Source organism: Bos javanicus, chromosome 26 (assembly GCF_032452875.1).
Source record: "Bos javanicus breed banteng chromosome 26, ARS-OSU_banteng_1.0, whole genome shotgun sequence".
Taxonomy (NCBI): Eukaryota; Metazoa; Chordata; class Mammalia; order Artiodactyla; family Bovidae; genus Bos; species Bos javanicus.
In genome coordinates this window covers 17,273,589-17,294,231 of record NC_083893.1, presented here as the reverse complement: position 1 = coordinate 17,294,231, position 20,643 = coordinate 17,273,589, and the positions used below count along the sequence as shown (strand labels likewise).

Sequence of the window (20,643 nt, the reverse complement as noted above, 5' to 3'; positions counted from 1 at the left end):
CTTGTTTCCAAGAAATGCTTTATAAAAATCCAGGTATCTTGTCTGGGGTAGCGTTAGCAGGAATGGGGTTATTAGATCAGTTAATCCAGCAAGTGGAATTGGGAGGAAATGAGACACTGGGCTGATCAGTATGATGATCAGTTTCCCCTGATCTGATCATTCCCCCCAAATGTATGCTCTACGCGAGCAGGGAGTTTCACCTACCTACCCCGCCTCTGAAACAGTGCCTGCTGAGGAACTGTTCCAGGGAGGAAGTGGAGCCCAGTTGAGCTGGTTGGTGGAAAGCCTTTTCTCTGCAGAGGATTATTGTGTGCTGGGCCTCTCCTTTTGGCTGAGTCTAATAAAGTAAGTGGTTCTGAGTTTGCAAAGAGTCTCAGTCATGGCTACACACCAGAATCACCTGTAGGATTCTATCAAAATACTGCACTATCCTCCAGGTAGTGGCTCAACAGGTCTGATCTTGGACTCTGGCACCTATATTTAGTTCCAGAAGCAATTCTGATGAAAACTGAAAGTTGGAGACAATTTCCTAGTGCATTTCTTCCTTTTATTTTTTTTGGTTAAGAGCTGGGGAAGAAGAAGGGGAGTAAGAGGTGGGGGTCATGTGCTAGTGAGAAAAGGGAGTGGCAAAATGCTTTTTGTCCTTTTCTGTTTTGATTAGTTGGTAGCGGCTTACATGCCAGCCTGCTGTGTCAGCATGAGTCACTGGAAGTAGTCAGATCTAGAAGCTTCTGACATATCTGGAGTAGGAGCAAGGTCTGCTGCGAAGGCTGTGACACTTTGGGCTTGACTGAGCAACTCCTCAGGGTGTGTGTGTGTGTGTGTGTGTGTGTGGAGTATGTGTATGCGGGTGGCTACCAGGGACAGTACTGATATTTCTACTACCAGCTCAGATGTTTTGACCATACCCCCGTTGTTCTTTCAAGAAGTGTTAGCTATAAGGCTCAACAGGTGTCTGTGTTGAGAACTTCCCAATAGCAGCCCACAATGTTGTCCAGATGCAACTGTATTTAACTTGGCATGTTTTTTCAAGGAGTATTGTGGATAGCAGAGGGGCTGATTTTTTTTTACACAAGGGCCAAGAGGCAGATGACTCAATGGAACTATTAAATCTCCATTTCATGCTTCTGTTGCTGAGTCTAATGGGTATTTTGAGAGACTGGGTAACAGGACTGAAGGGTGGCTGAATGGGAGATTAGGGAGAAAACATGATAATCATAGCATATAAATAGAGATCATACCTGTTCTTTAGATCTTCTACCATGCTCTTATTAGTATCAGAATAAATTATTTCTTCAGGCTGAAATACAGAAACCTGAAAGTGAGAAAAGATTCTAGGGAGGCCATCTTGATATCAGTCACCCCTTGGAGTGCTGATCATAATGCGGGCGGGCAACCTAAACCTGTCTCATGTGGCAGAAACACTCAATAATAGGGGCACAAAGCTAACACAGATCACAGCGTTTCCTTTGACTTCAATACTACTTCACCAGGGCAGGAAAGGGGAACTGGATTTACGAAAGATATTTCTCATGAGACAGATCTGCTGTTTGTTTATTCAAATAAGAACTTGGCATACTTATTCATTCCATCAGACAATCCTTGGAAGCTGTACTGGTCTCATCCACTTATTAACTGTGACCTTGGAGAAATTACTTAACCGCTTGGAGTCTCGGTTACCACATCTTCTAAAGAGGGACAGTAAGAGCATCTACTTCCCTGGGGTCATGCGAAGATTTTAAAATAAAGGCACATATTGCTCAACTAAGGTCAGATATTACTCTTCTAACATGGTTTATCATCCTCCTCCTTTCAGCAGGCAGGAGCCAGGTCTCCATGTTCACAGGTGTGCATGCGCACATACGCAAGCATACACACAGAGTCCATTTCAGTCTCTGCTGTCTTCAAGTCTTTGCTTCAGGCACCCCAGCAACAGCAGAGAGCAAAGCTCTACTGTGTTTCCCCATGTTGCTCGGCTGAGCCGGATTTTCTGGGACAAGGAGAGGACTTCTCCAACCCCCTCCCTCCTACCCAAATGCCCTGCAGGGCTCACATAGACAAGAATGGAGGAGTGGGACTGGGTTTAGAGAGTCTTTACTTTGAATATTTATGAGCTGAGAAATAGAGGCTCTGTAGAGACAGGGACAGATGCTTCCCCCTCGTGAGTGTAAGGGAGGAAACATTTGGGGGACTCTAGGTCTCAGAAAATTTCAGGGGTGATTTGAGGAGGCTCAGTCTATCATTTCCTGATCTAAGTCAGTGGCTCCCAATATGTAATGCCCCCCTCAGCAAAATGTTGCTGAGTCAGCAGCCTCAGACCTACTGACTCAGAAAATATGAGGGTACAGCCAAGCACATTGCTTTTTAACAAGCCCTCTAGAGGATTATGATGGTTGGAGAACCACTAGATTAGAGAACATGCTCAGACACAGTGAATTTGCCCAGAGTAGACCATGGCAGAAGATGAAATACTGGAGAAAGTAAAGTCTAAAACCCAGCATCATCTTGCAGAGGTCACCAACTATTGCAGACAGGGCAGGTAACCAAATCCCGACTGCTGTCCTCAATTACTGTCTGCCCCAAAACACTGCCCTGCGCCCCTAACCCGGCAACTCCTGTGGATCAGTTAGACCACCTTCAGGCCTGAAAAGGAGGCCTGGGTTATGTCGACCCAATACGTTTATGGAGTGTTAGTCTATTTCCCATTAGGGCAAAGGCCCCTTGCAGGGAATTCATAACCTTTAAAACTTGAAGAGGACTTCCCTGTTAACTCCATTTCTCTCACACACACTCAAATTTATGTTCTCAATTGTGATTAACAGAAAAAAACAAAAAACAAAAAACAACGCAGCATTCACTACAGACGGTGGTTTATTCTGGTATGTGTGTGACAAGGCAGAGGATCAAGGGCCACTGGCCCACAGGGAAGAAATCAGTAAAGATGAAAGTCAAATGCAACTATGAGTTTTCTGTTTAATTACTCAACTTGACAAAAGGTTTAGTTTCCACTCTCAGTCAGAGTGGCTTTTAAAAATACAATTTTGATTACGGCAGCCCTTGCCCTGGTGATGCTGAATAAAGAATAAATGCCAAAATCCTGACCAGGACCTCAGCTCATCTCCGCTCACCCCCTGGTAGCAGCCAAGCTGACCTTTCAGCTCTGTGACAGACACTTGGCCCTGCAGGTCTTCATCTGCCTGCAACGCAGGAGACCTGAGTTCAATCCCTGGGTCAGAAAGATCCCCTGGAGAAGGTCTCATGGCAACCCACTCCAGTATCCTTGCCTGGAGAATCCCATGGACAGAGGAGCCTGGCAGACTACAGTCCATAGGGTTGCAAAGAGTCGGACATGACTAAGCGACTAACACACAAACAGCAGGTCTTCAAGCCTGCTGTTTCCGCTTTGTGCTGGGACTATTCTCTTCACTAATCTTCATCTAGACCAGCTCCTGCTGCTCACCCCTCTCCACTGTGCTGCTGGTCATCACTTTTTTCCCCAGGAAGCCCCTGAAGCTCCCCTTCCCCTCAGGTTTCCTGCTGTGTGCTCCCCAAAGCACATTCATTTCTTCTTAGTGGTATTTATCTCTCTCTACTCCAAGTGCTGTTTCCTTCTGTTTCCCCTTCTAGAACACAAGCTCCAAGAATATGGTTGCTGTGCAGTTGCTCAGTTGTGTCCAGCTCTTTGCACCCCCATGGACTGCAGCATGCCAGGCTTTCCTGTCCTTCACCATCTCTCGGAGTTTGCTCAAACTCATGTCCATTGAGTTGATGATGCCATCCAACCATCTCTGTTGCCCCCTTCTCCTCTAGCTCTCAATCTTTCCCAACATCAAACTCTTTTTCCTTGTGGTACCTATACCTAACACAGTGCTGACCCACTGCAGCACTCAATAAATGTTACCTGAATTAATAAGAGAATGATTAAAAGAAACAAAAATTCTCATCTCTGAATATACTGTTCTCCCCCTAGGAGGCTGCAACCAAATGCTTTGGTCACAACTTTGGGATGGGCAAGCAAGGCATTGTGTGGGTGCTGTAAATGTGGCCTGCTCAACAGAGATAAGCACATTTCCCCTTAACTTAAAATGACTTTACAGACGTACAAATGCTTGCATCTGCAAGGAAAATGTTTAGAAGAATACACAAGAAACTACTAACTGTGGTTATTTCTTAGAGCGTGGGGGGAAAGTGCTAAAGAGGGAAGAAACTCTTCATTTTATATACTTGGGTACTGTTTGATTTCTTTTCCCCCACAACCACCATTCCTTCTTTTTGATATTGTGAACTATGCCAAACATACAGATAAAGCACTGAGAATAAAGTAATGAACATCCACCCAACATACATACCACCTAGCCATATGTAACCTTTGTATTCCTCCGTATTTGTTTTAGATTGTCCCAAAAGATGTAGGAACTTGCTGGTGATCCAGTGGCTAAGACTCTGCCCTCCCAATACAAGGAGCCTGGGATCAATCCCTGGCCAGGGAACTAGATCCCATATGCACAGCCAAATAAATAAATGTAAAGATGTAAAACATTTTTTTTTAAAAAAGATGTAAAACATTACAGATAGACTTAAAGTACTCTATATACTGCTCCCTGATCTCATTCCCCTCTTTTCTCTCTCCAAAGGTAACCTTTACCCTAAATTTGATGTTTATCATTCTCATGCAAGCTTTTATACTATCACTATGTATCTATGGGCTTCCCTGATAGTTCAGATGGTATTCTCTCTGCCTGCCAAGCAGAAAACACTAGCACAATACCTGGGTTGGAAAGACCACCTGGAATAGGAAATGGTAACCCACTCCAGCATTCTTGCCAGGAGAAATCCATGGACAGAGGAGCCTGCAGGGCTACAGTCCATTGGGTCACAAAGAGTTGGACATGACTGAGCAACTAGCAATTTCACTTAAATATCTGTATATATAAACACATATTTTTCAAACTTCATATATATGTGTCATTTCACATCTTCTTTACTTTGCTCAACATTACATTTTTTATATTCACTCACGTTGATACAACAGCTCTAGGTCAGTGGTCCTCAACTGTGGCTACATGTGGGAGTCACTTGGGGAGCTTTAAGTAACACCAATGTGTGGGCTCTTCACTCAGAGATTCTGATGTCATGGATGTACAGTCAAGTTGAGAGCTACAGTAAATTAGTTTCATATATTCTTTTTTACTACTGTATAGAAGATTTTGGGTTTCTCTGGTGACTTAGTAAAGAATCTGCTTGCAATGCAGGAGACCTGGGTTTGATCCCTGGGTCAGGAAGAGCCCCTGGAGAAGGGAATGGCAACCCACTCAAGTATTCTTGTCTGGAGAATTCCATGGACAGAGGAGCCTGGTGGGCTATAATGTATGGGGTCGCAAAGAGTCGGACATGACAGAGTGACGTACACATACATACATATAAGATTTCATAGTGTGGGTTCTTGACAACTTATGTGCCCATTTTCTGGTTTATAAATCGTCTCCTTTTTTTTTTTTTTTCTATTTCAAGCAATTCAGTAATGACTATTGTTGTGCTCATCTCTCTGTGCTAGGGTACATACTTAGAAGTTGAATTGGTGGATCAAAGGTTGAGGTTTTTCAACTTTACCAGCCTTACCATATTGATTTTCAAAGAGTTTATAGCAATTTACACTCCCACTGTTTCTCAGCCTGTTTGCCAATATTTGATGTGATCACACTTAAAAAAATGTTTCCCAATCTTATACATGTGAAATCATGTTTTGTTTTAAATTATATTTCCCTCAGTACAAGTGAGGTTGAGCTCTGGAGTTTCTGCTTCTATGAATTGTCTTCTTCCTATTTTTCCAATGTTCTTTTCCTTATCCCCCCTCTCTTTCTTCCTCTGGGTCATAGCTCCCAGTTTTTGAATTTTGCAATTGCCTGCACATTGACATACCATGGCTGTCAATCCAGAAATGGCTGTTGAAATGAAATTTGGGTGTCTTCCCAAAGTGATACTGAGCACACCACAGATTCCCTGGCCAAGTCATCTGGTGGTTAGATTGGTTCCTGATGCTCTGATCTGTACTTTGGTCTCTTACCTCCTGAGCTCCAGGTAATGGGTTTACAGCTTACCTTTCTCATCTTCTCTCAAGAGGAGCAAAGTAGGGAAGCTCCATCACAGTACTGGCTTCAAAAAGTGAGACTGGCTCTGGTTTCCTGGATTTCATGACTCATTTTTAGACTTTGCTCCCATCCTCTTCGGGCCCTGCTCACCGATGGTGTTTCTGTCCTATTTCTATTCCACAAGATACACATCATGGTTCAGAGCCCAGATAAGCCTTTTGTTTTTCAATTTGTATACTTTATTATTGTCATGGATGTGTAGTAGAAGTGCAAGGTCAAAGTGAGAACTTATTACGCCATCTGGACATTATATTTTCTGTTTCATGATGAACACTTTAAAATTTTTCCTCTAAAACCTAAATTCACAATTAAGATGATGCCTTCTTCTCAATTCTTCTTTTGCAAGTAGAGGAAAAGGACCAGAGTAGCCCAAAGTCAGGCTGGATGGCAGAGAAAACTGGGTTTTATTGATATTGATAAACCATTCAATAAGCAATCAGCTATATTAATGTAACAATTGCTGGCACAACTCTAAGGTCGGAACCAATGGTAACTTTCATAGAGACACACCTGGAAAAGTGTGATTTACCTGAATGCTTTGTGTTTTTGTTCCTTGATAATTTTTTGGAAGCAATTGTTTCCAGAAACTTTCCTTTGAATAGTCAAAATACACAGCCATTGGTGAATTATTCTGCTGAAGATTAAACCAGACCTATTAAAACATCAACAAAGAATCAACACAGGCCCATGGGAGTACGAAGCCCATTGTGGGTTACGGTCTTACTACCCAGTGAAGTGGCAGAAGCCAAGGACAGCTCTGAGGCAGGAGGCACAGACAATTCCAGGGGCATGTGAACACGAGACTGCTCACTGGTTCTCAGCCTTGGAGGCGCTACAGAATCACCTCAAGGAGCTTTGGGGATAGAGGATTTCCCTGGCCCCACATCCCAGGGATTCTAATTGAACATCTATGGTTTCTTCAGCGTTTCCACATGATTCTAATGTATAGTCAGGGTGGAGAGCCACAAGTTGGACTCCTGAGGAGGGAACTCAAGATCTTCCCTCCTCACCCAACACACTTACGTTTTCACCATCAAACAAACAATCTACACCTTGTAACGGACAAAATGGGTCGAACTGCTTATGACACCGTCCAGTTAATGGATTCCAAAGCAAATATTCATCAGTTTCCTGAGTTAATACATACGCCACGTGCCCCTGTCCGAAGAAAGAGTTAAAATTATTTTTGGTGGATGATTGATTTAACTCATTTTTGTATTGGAAATTGTAGTGTAAGCATATGCTATCTCTGACTTTTTACAGATAATATTATCAGTCACCTTATAGATTCTTTATTCTGTATGATTTATGTATTTATTGGCCATGCTGCACGGCTTGTGGGCTCTCCATTCCCTGACCAGGGATTGAACTCGGGCCACAGCAGCAAAAGCCCAGAATCATAACCACTATGTCATCAGGAAACTCCCTGGTATCTCTGATCTTTTAAAAGCCTTTTTTAGAATATTTTTTAAAAAAATAGAATATTTACAATTTTTTTGAAAAGGGAAAAACCAAAGCAATAGAAATCCGCAGGCCCAAGCTATCATGAGGGTTCAAATGAGAGAACTTATGAGCCAGTGTTGCCACCCTCATAGCAATAAAATATGTTGTTCTGATGAAATCAGTATATGAAGAACATTTCCCAATAGCTAGTGCTAATGCGTAGGGGTACTTTTGTATAACTCACACAAAGGTGGTATATGGATTAGCCCTGCTGGCAATGGCACCCCACTCCAGTACTTTTGCCTAGAAAATCCCATGGATGGAGGAGCCTGGTAGGCTGCAGTTCATGGGGTCGCTAGAGTCGGACATGACTGAGCGACTTCACTTTCACTTTTCACTTTCATGCATTGGAGAAGGAAATGGCAACCCACTCCAGTGTTCTTGCCTGGAGAATCCCAGGGAGAGGAAGCCTGGTTGGCTGCCGTCTATGGGGTCGCAGAGAGTCGGACACGACTGAAGCGACGCAGCAGCAGCAGCAGCAAGCAGAATATACTTAGAAATCAAGGGTGAACACCATGGAGAGTTATGGTGTTAGTCCAAGGCTCTGAAAAGCTAGGTAAAGTTAAAAAGCCATCAAATTAATTTTGAGAACAAGATCTAGAATTAGAGGCCAGAGAGAAATTAAACAGAAAATCATTTGAGGAATAAAAGTAGTCACTATGTTACTATTTTGCTCTGCACATACTTTTGAAGTGTAAACCTTTCTTATTTAGCAAAAAATAAAAATCTCGGGTAATGATAATAACTGCTTAACATTTATCATTTATGTACCCCAGGTTCTGTACTCAGTGCTCATGCTAATTCTACTTAATTTCTCACTTTAATTAATTCCAAATTCTGTGAGGTAGGTATGATTATCATGCCCACCTTTCACATGAAGAATAAGAGGTTAACAACATGTCTAGGGTAACAGTAAATAGCATTATTCCTTTGAGCGGGGGCTTCCCTTGTGGCTCAGCTGGTAAAGAATCCGCCTGCAATGTGGGAGACCTGGGTTCAATCTCTGGGTTGGGAAGATCCCCTGGAGGAGGGAAAGGCTACCCACTCCAGTATTCTGGCCTGGAGAATTCCATGGAATGTATAGTCCATGGGGTTGCAAAGAGTCGGACACAACTGAGCGACTTTCACTTTCACTTTGACAGGGCAGATAAATGAGGCTCAGAGAAATAAATAATGCTGAGATCATACAGTTAGTAAATATTATTAGTGAAGTGAAAGTTGCTCAGTCGTGTCTGACTCTTTGTGACCCCACGGACTGTAGCCCACTAGGCTCCTCTGTCCATGGGATTTCCCAAGCAAAGAGGCTTCACCTCAACCACACAGCCAAGGTGAAACGTATAGGTAAGTGCTGCCACCCAGTGCGGACTCACAGGTACAAATACAAGTGTTTGTTAAAATATTGTTCACTGTTTACTGCCATCTAGTGGTGCTCAAAGCTACAGCGGAGCGATCACATGGGAATTAGCCATAGGTTTTGGACAGGGTAAAGCATCTGTCTACAATGCGGAAGACCCGGGTTCGATCCCTGGGTTGGGAAGATCCCCTGGAGAAGGAAATGGCAATCCACTCCAGTACTATTGCCTGGAAAATCCCATGGACAGAGGAACCTGGTAGGCTACAGTCCATGGGATCGCAAAGAGTCGGACATGACTGAGCGACTTCACTTCACTTTGGACAGGGAGGCCTGGCGTGCAATTCATGGGGTCGCAAAGAGTCGGACACGACTGAGAGACTGAACTGAACTTTCAGCTAGCAAACAGGACACAGAAATAATAAGTTTTGGAAAGGAAATACAGAGAAATAAATGATTGTGACAAAAAAAATCTGGAAGTTTTAAATGCTTATCAATATGTTCATATTATTGAATAGAAATAGAGTCCTAATAAGGCAGCTTTCTGGAGGTTTGAATACAGGAGTTGTACAATAATTAAGTTGTACAAATTAGTGAATTTCTGGCCCATTTCTTGCACAATTAAAATTTGAGCAGTGAAAAATAGGAGAGGTACATCTTAATTATCTTAAAATATAATTCTAGGAACATATAAAGATGATGATGGTGAAGATGGTTAACAACCACTACATAACTATTACTACAATAACTATTACTACATCACCTACCACCATCACTTATTGAGCATTTTCCATAAACCAGGTGCTGCTCTCAGAGTCATATATTTACTACATAATTTAGTATTTCTAGTAACCCCATGTTGTTCAGTCGCTAAGTCATGTCCAACTCTTTGCGACCGCATGAACTACATACAGCATGCCAGGTTCCTCTCTCCTCCACTATCTTCCAGGGTTTGCTCAAACTCGTGTCCATTGTATCAGTGACGCCACCCAACCATCTCGTTCTCTGCCACCCTCTTCTCCTTTTGCTCTCAATCTTTCCCAGCACCAGGGTCTTTTCCATGAGTCAGCTCTTCACATCAGGTTGCCAAAGTATGGGAGCTTCAGCTTCCGCATCATTCCTTCCAGTTAATATTCAGGGTTGATTTCTTTTAGGATTGACTAGTTTGATCTCCTTGTAGTCCAAGGGACTCTCAAGAGTCTTCTCCAGCACCACAATTCAAAAGCAAGACTTCTTCAGCGCTCAGTATTCTTTATGGTCCAACTCTCACATCTGTACATGACTACTGGAAAAACCATAGCTTTGACTATACAGACCTTTGTTGGCAAAGCAATATCTCTGCTTTTTAATATGCTGTCTAGGTCTGTCATAGCTTTCCTTCCAAGAAGGAGCAAGCGTCTTTTAATTTCATGGTTGCAGTCACTGTCCACAATGATTTTGGAGCCCAAGGAAGAAAATCTGTCACTGCTTCCACTTTTTCCCCATCTATTCTCCATGAAGTATTGGGTCTGGATGCCATGATCTTAGTTTTTTAACATGGAGTTTCAGGTCAGCTTTTTCACTCTTCTCTTTCACCATCATCAAGAGGCTCTTTAGTTCCTCTTCACTTTCTGCCATTAGAGTGGCATTATCTGGATATCTGAGGTTGTTGATATTTCTCCCAGTAATCTTGAATCCAGCCTGTGATTCATCCAGTCTGGCATTTTGCATGATGTACTCAGGCACAGAAGTTAAATAAGCAGGGGGACAATATACAGCCATGTCATATTTCTTTCCCAGTTTTGTACCAGTCAATTGTTCCATGTCCAGTTCTAATGCTGCTTCTTGACCCACATACAGGTTTCTCAGGAAACAAGTAAAATGGTCTGGTATTCCCATCTCTAAGAGTTTTCTGCATTTGGTTGTGATCCACATAGACAAAGGCTTTAGCATTGTCAATGAAGCAAAGTAGATGTTTTCCTGGAACTCCCTTGCTTTCTCCATGATCCAACAAATGTTGGCAGTTTGATCTCTGGTTCCTCTGCCTCTTTGAAACCCAGCTTGTACATTTGGAAGTTCTCAGTTCACATAATGCTGAAGCATAGCTTGAAGGATTTTGAGCATAACCTTGCTAGCATGTGAAATGAGCACAATTTTACAGTAGTTTGAACATTCTTTGGCATTGTCCCTCTTTGGGATTGGAATGAAAACAGACCTTTTCCAGTCCTGTGGTCATTGCTGAGTTTTCCAAATTTGCTGCCATGAAGTAGCACTATTATTTGCACTACTTTACAAAGAAGAAAAACAAAAGGAAGTCATTCTTTACATTGTGGAAGTTTTGATGATACAACATTATTCTCCTAAGTAAATATTTGTTTGCCTATGAAATTTCCTAATTAATTTGTTAAAAAATGGAAACTTGGAGTTGAAGTCTTTAAACCTTGCAACTGAAAGCTAATTAGTTTTGTTTACACTATTTAAATATTAAGTCCAACACTTACTTCCAACACTGAGGTTCCTAGAAGGACCAAAGCTTTCTTCCCAAAATATAGGAAGAAATTACAGAGAAGTATGGCATGCTCCTCCTTGTTTCCAATAGCTAAATTGATGCAGCGCTAAGGTGAGACAAAAGCAACAAGGACGGGAAAAAAAAAAAAAAGGAAGGGAGGGGAGGAGAGAGAGTTGAGTAGTGCAAACATCCAACAGATTCAGGGCCCCTCCACGCCCTTACACACACATTTTTGCCAGGTCACTAAGATGACTGCAAAGTCTAAAACTCTGACACACTTTTCCTGTTAAAACTTTAGGGCATTAGAAAGAGAGAACATTGACCTGGAACATAAGGGTCACCTTTATTATGGGACAATTAATGTGGATACTGTGTGATTCAATAATTTTATCATCCAAAATGAGGCAGGCTTTTTTTTTGGGACAAATACACTGGGAAAACAGGGATGAGCACCAAAGAATAAATGCTTTTAAACTGTGATGTGGGAGAAGACTCTTGAGAGTCCCTTGGACAGTAAGGAGATCAAACCAGTCAATCCTAAAGGAAATCAATCCTGAATATTCATTGGAAGGACTGATTCTGAAGCTGAAGCTCCAATATTTTGGCCACCTGATGTGAAGAGCTGACTCACTGGAAGAGACCCTGATGCTGGGAAAGATTGAAGTCAGGAGAAGGGGACAAAAGAGGATGAGATGGTGGGATGGCATCACTGACTCAATGGACATGAGTTTAAGCAAACTCCAGGAGATGGTGATGGACAGGGAAGCCTGGCGTGCTGCAGTCTGTGGGGTCACAAAAAGTTGAACATGACTCAGTGACTGAATAACAAAATTGGCTAATATTTTAAGGAACTTCATCTGATAGGAAATCACACCTGTTTTTGGAGGAAAGTATCCTTTGGTCAATGGAGTCACTCTCTGCCCTGTTCCAATACAATGCTCTCAACTTAGAAGAGATCTGAGTTGGAGCCAAATCAAGAAAATGATGGAAACTTCCTTAACTGAAAGACCTGAACAGCAGGGGTAGGTGTAATCAAATGCAGAGTGCCTAGTAAAGCAGTTGTAGCAGAAGAGAAAAAGCACAGAAGAGGTGGCAGACCAGTGGCCTATGATTTAGCTCCAGTCTATAGGTGTGTGTTGCTTGGCCCCAAAATGCTTTTAAAAATTGGAAGATCACACATACAACTCTGAATTTCTAGATTCTCTTGAAGAATCAAAGGATCTAACAAAATATATGGGCCCAAATGTTCATACGGCAATAATGTGTTGCTGCTGAGTAGCAGCTATAACATGCAGACTCGGCTGCACCATTTAGACTGGACACGTGCTTCCAATTCATTAGTCCCAGAGAAAGGGCTGTGGTGGCCAGGGAGCTTGGGGAGGGGGAGCTCAGGAGCTCTCAGAGTGACTATTTACCAGTCAGTCTGGAAGCATTTCAATGGTTGTTTTTTTTTTTTTTCAGTTGAATTTTGTAATTTCCCCAGTTTATTTGAGAACAATTTTTTCTGACATATATTCATATGAATTTTAGATTAGTTATTTCAAAGTGTGCACAAATTATGTATATTTCCCTATAACCAGGCACTGACAAAACAATACTTAATATATTGATATTTAAGCATTCCAACATAAAAGGACTTTTTCCAACTTAATACTTTTCCCACACAAGGTGATCTGTAATTGACATTCAGGTAATTGTACGCATGTAGAAGCAGACACAGTCCCCAGCTGACCATAATACAAACCAGCACACACGTCCTTCTCCTGGATATAACTACATTTCCAGAGGCAAAGGGGTTCCAGTGGGAACACATAAGGTGACTTCCTTATGAAACGAACCACACAGACACAAACTAAGGAGTGAAGGTGCTGAGGATGAGTCCCACGACCCTCGCTCCTTCCTGTCCTGAGAGTGCGCGCCTGGCAGCTCACCGCCGCTGGGCACCAGCCGTGGAGAGGCGGTGCGGTAGGGCCCGTCCACAGCGGGGGGGCAGCGCAGGCCCCCGGGGGCGTCTCACTTCCCTTCACTATGGTCTACTGTGCTGCTCCACTATTTCGACTGTTCCACTGTTTTTGTAACTGGGGCATAGTGGGAGGTTTAGCTAGTCTAAGGAACTCTTACCCTACATAAAGATTTTTTATTTACTCTTTCGCCAAACACAAAGACTGATTTCCATCTACAATTATTTTTTCAGGTAAGAAACAGTGAGTCAACTGAAGAGAGGGCTGCGGCCTTGGCTTGGAACGGTGACACTGTTGACACTGGACACACGGCCTGGGGGGACGAGCCTGGGCCACAGCGGGACGGCCGGTCAGTGCACCTTCTCCAGGAAGGCCCTGCAGCACCGCACGCACTGCTGGTAGACGGTCTCAAAGTCGGCGTCGTTGCCATAATAGGGATCTTCAACGATAAGTTGTTTTTGTGGATCATAGCTCCCGAGCAGTTTGATTTTCGCTCTGCAGTTTTTAACTTGATTACTTTTTCTATTCAAATCTCTCAGATTGCTCTCATCCATACATAGTATATAATCAAAAGTGACAAAGTCTTCTTTGGTAACCTGTCTTGCTTTATGGGCTGTGTTAATGCCATGATTTCTTAGGCAGCTCACAGCTCTTGGGTCTGGTGACCGGCCCACGTTCCAGTCAGAAACAGCGCCACTGTCAATGATCCAATTATCTGAAATGTTTTGATCAGTTACAAGTTTCCTGAAAACCGCTTCTGCGATGGGCGATCGACAGATGTTACCCAGACACACGAACAGCACCGACTTGGTCACCTGCTCAGCCATCTTCCCCCATTTCAATGGTTTAACAACAGATGTGGCCACATCAGTACGCACTGGCTGGATGTGATAGTGAGGGATAGAGGTTAGGAAGAATGGTAACACGGCTCTTCTGAACGATACGTGTGATGAACAGGAGAATTAAGAGCAGAACATGAGTAGTCTTCAATGTCAGGCTAAGGAGGTTCCCCTGACTGCATCTCTTAAGAGAAGGAGGGAATGAATGAGAGTAGGTAACTAACATTGGAAAAGACTCTGAAGCTGGGAAAGATGGAAGGTGAAAAGAGAAGACAGTGGCAGAGGATGAGGTAGTTAGCACGATAGCATCACCAGCTCAAAAGACATGAATCTGAGCAAACTCAGGAGATTGTGAAGGATAGAGAAGCCTGGTTGCTGCAGTCCAGGGGGTTGCAAAGAACCGGACACGACTTAGCGACTAACAACAACAAGGTAACTAACATACTGTGTTCTAGCTGCCTGTCCTTTCAAAATCCCTGTATGACACAGATGAGGAAAGTGAGGTCTAATGAAGCTGAATAACTTAAGTCACACAGGTATCAGGTGGTTGAAGTAGGATTTGAACCAAGTTTTGTTCAAAGACTGTATGTTGGGTAGAGGAAATAACTCCTGTGACGATTTAATTAGTCATTCACTCAGGGACATCCCAAGTCCAGAGTTCATGGCAATGGGAAGACAGCAGCCAAAAGGAAGCCTGCGCCGGTGGTGACCTGTTGATTATGAGTACTGTGTGGCTTGGAGGGCACTTGGAAGCACTGGTATTTGCCAGAATGGTTATTTTTATAGTTATTTTTAGCTACTTTAGAGGCTATCTTTCAGTGTTCTGCAGGATTGTAACACATTCTGATTAGTTTGAAGAGTCTCAGAGAGTCTAGAGTAAAATTCAAAAACTCTTTGAGTTTTACCAGATTTGAATCACTGGGTCCTGAAACAAACCACATGCTTGTGTCTCTTTTATTCTTATTTAGCAGAAGGCAGGGTAACTGACCTATTAAATTAGTCCTGTGCTCTCTAAATCCTTTTCGGCCTCAAATCCAGCCTCTAAACATTCTAGATAAGTGCAAATTTGCCTTTTCATTCAAGGAGATTAAACTTGGGATGTATATGTATAGTGTGTGAGTACAGGGCCAGTGTATAATCAACTAAATATAATTTAAGGTGAAATGGAAAAAGTTAGGCAATCTAATTAGGACTGCCAGATTTTGGGGGGAGGGATGGGATGCCTAAAGCAATTTAAATTTCAAATAAATAGTTTTTAGTTTAAATATGTCCCAAATATTGCATGGCAACCAGTCTAAATACAATTTTAATCCAAGTGCCAAGGAAGCTCTTCATTCAGATATGGGAAAACTGGGGAAAGCTTCTGGGAAATGATGGTATTTCCCCTAGATTTCAGGGTCTAACCACCTCTATAGTGAACAAGGCATATTTCATATTTCTCTCTGGAGAATGTCATAATATTGTACTCCTGGAATTCCTGCTTAATCTGAATATTATGAGCTACTTAAAGAGTTGAACAAGATTTTTGGTCTTTAAGAATTATTTTATGGGTTGTTACAGAGCTGAATGAAAACAGTGTATTAAATTATCAAATGTCTTCAAATTGCATAAGGAAAGCTACTACATAAGTGCATAATATTTTTGAATATTTCTTTACAAGAAAAGCAAACATTATACATTTAAATTGTAAATTGTAATTGCTTACCTCTGATGTCATCCATATATCAAAACCATTATTTTCATCCAGTGCCTCAGGCATAATAGGAATCAAAGATACAAAGTGAGCAACAAGGTCCTAAAATAATATTAACTTAGATTTATTAAGAACATACTATATGTCCATCACCAAGCACAGTGCTTTACATGCATTGTCACCAAATTTAGTACATCCTACAAGCCTTTGAAATGCACACTATTATTAATTTTATTTTACAAAAGAAGAACAAGCTTAGAGTGCTAAGATAACCTGCCCACACTAACACACACACTAACACACTAACATAATATATGGGTCACATACTAACACAACATATGGGTCTCTGGGAATAAGCCCAAGTTAGCATGACTCCAGACCATGTATATTAATCATTACATTTCACTATAATAAATTAAAAATTTAAATGTGATACATTACATGTATACTTTAAAATACAACTGTTTAAGAAAATTGAAAAAAGGTGTAGAAGAGTAGCAAAAGTTTGATTTTCTTCTAGGTTCAAAATCCATAAGAATTATTTTTATTAATAATATCCAGTTATAAGTTGCTGCAGCAAGAAGATATTGGTGCAGCCTATTTTTACAAACAACAGAACTTCTGTTGTGGACTGCTACCCCTACGGGGCTGGAGATAAGGACTCAGGTTAGAGTTAACACAGAAAGCTCACCAACATTTTCACTGATTTACAGTAGCAGTGTTATGTTGGCAGTTTACAGAGCAAAAGATAACATAGCCTCTTGACAACAAGAAGCAATCCTTAGAAGCACACAATCTCTTTAGAAATACAACTTTCAATTCTGCCTGAAAATCAAAGGAATTTTTCTGCATCATTTTTCAAAGTCTGACAGAAAGATTATGAAGTTGGTATGGTCGCATGAAGTGATGTGGCAACAGTGACCTTCAGTACAAGTGGGCAGAGTGAAGGGCAACAGGAGGAAATGTTTTCTTCCACCACACACTCAGGAGCACACATTGCAACACAGATGCTATCTCTCTCAGGAAACTGTCTCAGCAATTTTAATAAGAAAGTTTTACTCAAAGTTAACATTAAAAAATAAACCAATTAAAATAAATATAAATTTAGAGTGATCAAAATGTTCTAAAATTTACTGTGGTGATGGCTGCACAACTTGGTATATATATTAAAACCCACTGAATTATATACTTTAGAAGGGCAAATTATATGGTATGTGAATATCTCAATAAATTTACTAACATAAATATCACTTACAAGTCTTGCATTAGAATCATGAAGAAACATATCCAGGAGTTGTTGAGGTGGATTCAATGCTTTGATGTATCTTATTACTAAGATCTGTATCCCTTCATCATTAAAAACAGTAGTGGTGATTCTTCGTTTAGGAAATAATGCCTTACAATTTTTTGTAAAAATCCGTGCTCTCTCCAAAATGTCTATTTGATCTGAAAACTAGAATCAAGTTTAAAATATTTCAACTTGCTACCATATTGTTCCCACAGGAAAATATCAAGAACCAACATTCATTTTTGTCATCTTTGGAATTAACACTCCTTTGATAGTATATCTGAAAATAATTCAGTGGAAAGCCTACCTTGTCTAGTTCTGGACTACAGATGGCATATGATATTTGAGGTTCAATAGTAGCAAAAATATTTAAGAAGGTACTTTCTTTTAAATTCTGTCCATTATAATCTTCTTTAGGAGACACATAAGTCTTACTCCAAGTATACCCAAGCAAAACAGGTGGAATATTTACTTGAAATGTTCCACTAATCTGAAAGAGTATATGAACAGAATGGATTCTGCATGATAAAAATAAACATCAGTCAAAGATAGCTCAGTTCAGTCTACTCTATTGCAGGAAATAGGCTTGCATGGGTTCATGCTGATTCGACTAATAGGGACTTGCAAAGAATGATAAAGTTTTCCATGATGATCTGCTCACAAGCAACCTTGACACCCTGGGTCCCTCTGTAATATGTAGTATGTGGAAAAGGCAGAAGTAAGAAAGGGATGAAATGAGGAAGGAAGTTAACATACCAGAGTGATAGAAACTCTTAGAGAATAAAATTTAAGCTCAGAGAAAAATGCTAAAAGACCATGTTACATTTTGCACTGGGTCTGGAAAGAGAAAAAAAATGGAACAGAAGGAGAGATGACCCAAAGTCCACTGGAGGAGGGACCGTGTGTGTATGTGTGTGTGTGTGAGGAGATAATTTAAAATAATAACTACTACTGATAATAACATAACTAATATTAATAGTTATTGAGCACCTACTATGTATAAGGCATTCTTCCAAGTGCTTGATATAGATCACATTATTCAATGAGGTAGACGCCACTAATCTCCATTTTATAGATAAGGAAATGAGTTCAGAGCATGTGAGGAAGTTGTGACAGGTCACACAACCAATGAGTAGTAGAGCCAGGATTACAATGCAGACGAGTCTACCTTTGAAGCTCACCTTCTTAACTACTTCTCTATCCTAGCATCTGGCCTGAGACTGAGAAGTAACTGCAGGGATTTATAAGAGGAGGCCCTATACCTCCAACAGCTTAAAATCTCCATTGCTCTTTATTCGCAGCACTTGTATTTGTAACGTGCTCCCTCATGACATGCTGTGATTGCATAGACTCATGGAACCCATGGTTACGAAGCAATGTCATTATTCAGAAAATGTATGAATCTGGAATTATGTAACTGTTATAAACAAATATGAATGTTGCTTTAAGACCTACAGTTAGCTGACCTTTTCTTCATCAATGAATACAAAAAATATATGAAATAAATTTGTGGGTATCTCTTAGAGACAGCTAAAATCTTCAAATACTCCAACACCTAAGAGGCACTTGCATACAGGATCATTTCAACTGACTTATCAACATGCCAATCAAAATCTGACTCAAAGAAAACAGTAAGTGTTTCTATTAGCCAGAGACAAAAATTTAGAATTAGCAAAAAATCAGTTTCTGTTACCTCAGATTGTTGTAGGAGAGCAGAGAAAGGGAAGACAATGGATCCAAGCCAATTCTTTCTTATATATGAATGACCACTACAGCTCTTGAAACAGCGATCCTATTAAAATAAATAAGTTTTCTATTACTATTCTATATCATGTGATGAATAACTTCACACAAACTTGCAGGTAAGTATAATAAATTCTCTTTCATTTTAAAAAGAAACCAAAGAGTAAATAGAGAAGTTTTTTTTCTCACTTTCAAAAATTTCTCTAAAAGATAATTGACTATTTAAAGCAATAATAATGACCTGTTGCAGAGTTTATGACATATATAAAAGCAAAATATATGATAAAATAACATTAACACAAAGCATAGGAGTAGAAATGGAAGTGTAATAATATCCTGTTCTTACACTACATGTGGAGTGGCATAATATTATAGACTGTCATAAGTGCAATAATATATAATAAAACCTAGAGCAACAATTAAGAAATAAAAAAAGTACAGCTAATAAGCCAATAGTGAAAATAAAGTAGAATAATAAAAGTATTAATCCAAAAAAGGGAAGAAAAAAAGAACAAAAAACAGACGGGACAAGCAGAAAACAAACAGGAAGATGGAACCTAGCCAAGTCAGTAATTACACAAAGCGTAAATACCCATTTATTAAAAGATAGAGGTTGTTAACTGAATGAAAAAGGAAGACCCAATTATGGACGTGAGTCTGAGTGAACTCTGGGAGATGGTGATGGACAGGGAGGCCTGGCATGCTGCGATTCATGGGGTCGCAAAGAGTCGGACACAACTGTGCAACTGAACTGAACTGAACTGAAAGTAAACTCATTTTACATATGAAGACACAGGTTAAAAGAAAAAATAAGAAGAAAAGAAAGAAAACAAACACCAATGAAAAGAAAGCCGAAATGACTATATTTATAACATACAAAGTAGATTTAAGAAATGTGACCAGGGATAAAGAGGAATATTTCATAATAATAGAGCCATCAATTCATGAAGAAGGAATATAATCTTAACAGTGTGTGTGTGTGTGTGTGTGCTAAGTTGCTTCAGTCGTGTCTGACTCTGTGTGACCCAATGGACTGTAGCCCTCCAGGCTCCTGTGTCCATGAGAATTCTCCAGGCAAGAATAGTGCAGTGGGTTGCTATGCCCTCCTCCAGGGGGTCTTCCCTACCAAGCGATGGAACTTGAGTCTGTTATGTCTCCTGCATTAGCAGGCAGGTTCTTTACAACCCTAGCACCACCTGGGAAGCCCTGTAACTCTAATAAAGAGTTATAAAATCAGAGCTAAAAAACATGACACCAAGAGCAATTCATGAAAAAATGCTCAACGTCATTGTGTGTTGTTAGTTGCTCAGTCGTGTCTGTTTGCGACTCGCCAGGCTCCTTTGTGTATGGAATTTTCCAGGCAAGAACACTAGAATGGATTCCCATTCCCTTCTTCAGGGGATCTCCCCAACCCAGGGATCAAACCCAGGTCTCCTGCATTGCAGGCAGATTCCTTACCATCTGAACCACCAGGGAAGCCATTCAACATCATTAGTTACTCAGTTCAGTTCAGTTCAGTCACTCAGTCGTGTCTGACTCTTTGAGACCCCATGAATCGCAGCAGCAGCCTCCCTGTCCATTACCAACTCCCGGAGTTCACTCAGACTCACGTCCATCGAGTCGGTGAT

General features: G+C 41.0%; 1 protein-coding gene across 10 annotated transcripts in view; it reads right to left on the bottom strand.

The window, feature by feature from the left end:
* CC2D2B (coiled-coil and C2 domain containing 2B) overlaps positions 1-20,643 on the bottom strand; it is a 106,821-nt gene that overhangs the window by 4,505 nt on the left and 81,673 nt on the right. For 5 of the 10 annotated variants that reach the window (XM_061402904.1, XM_061402907.1, XM_061402911.1 and 2 more), the window contains 8 exons: positions 18,966-19,064; positions 17,580-17,762; positions 17,240-17,437; positions 15,997-16,086; positions 11,484-11,597; positions 7,173-7,307; positions 6,679-6,801; positions 1,242-1,315 (listed from right to left, as the gene is read on the bottom strand). In XM_061402904.1, the coding sequence (XP_061258888.1) occupies positions 1,242-1,315; positions 6,679-6,801; positions 7,173-7,307; positions 11,484-11,597; positions 15,997-16,086; positions 17,240-17,437; positions 17,580-17,762; positions 18,966-19,064 (1,016 nt within the window). Of the gene's footprint in view, positions 1-1,241; positions 1,316-6,678; positions 6,802-7,172; positions 7,308-11,483; positions 11,598-13,359; positions 14,334-15,996; positions 16,087-17,239; positions 17,438-17,579; positions 17,763-18,965; positions 19,065-20,643 lie in introns of those variants that run through there. The other 5 variants (XM_061402914.1, XM_061402906.1, XM_061402908.1 and 2 more) reach the window with 5 other exon arrangements.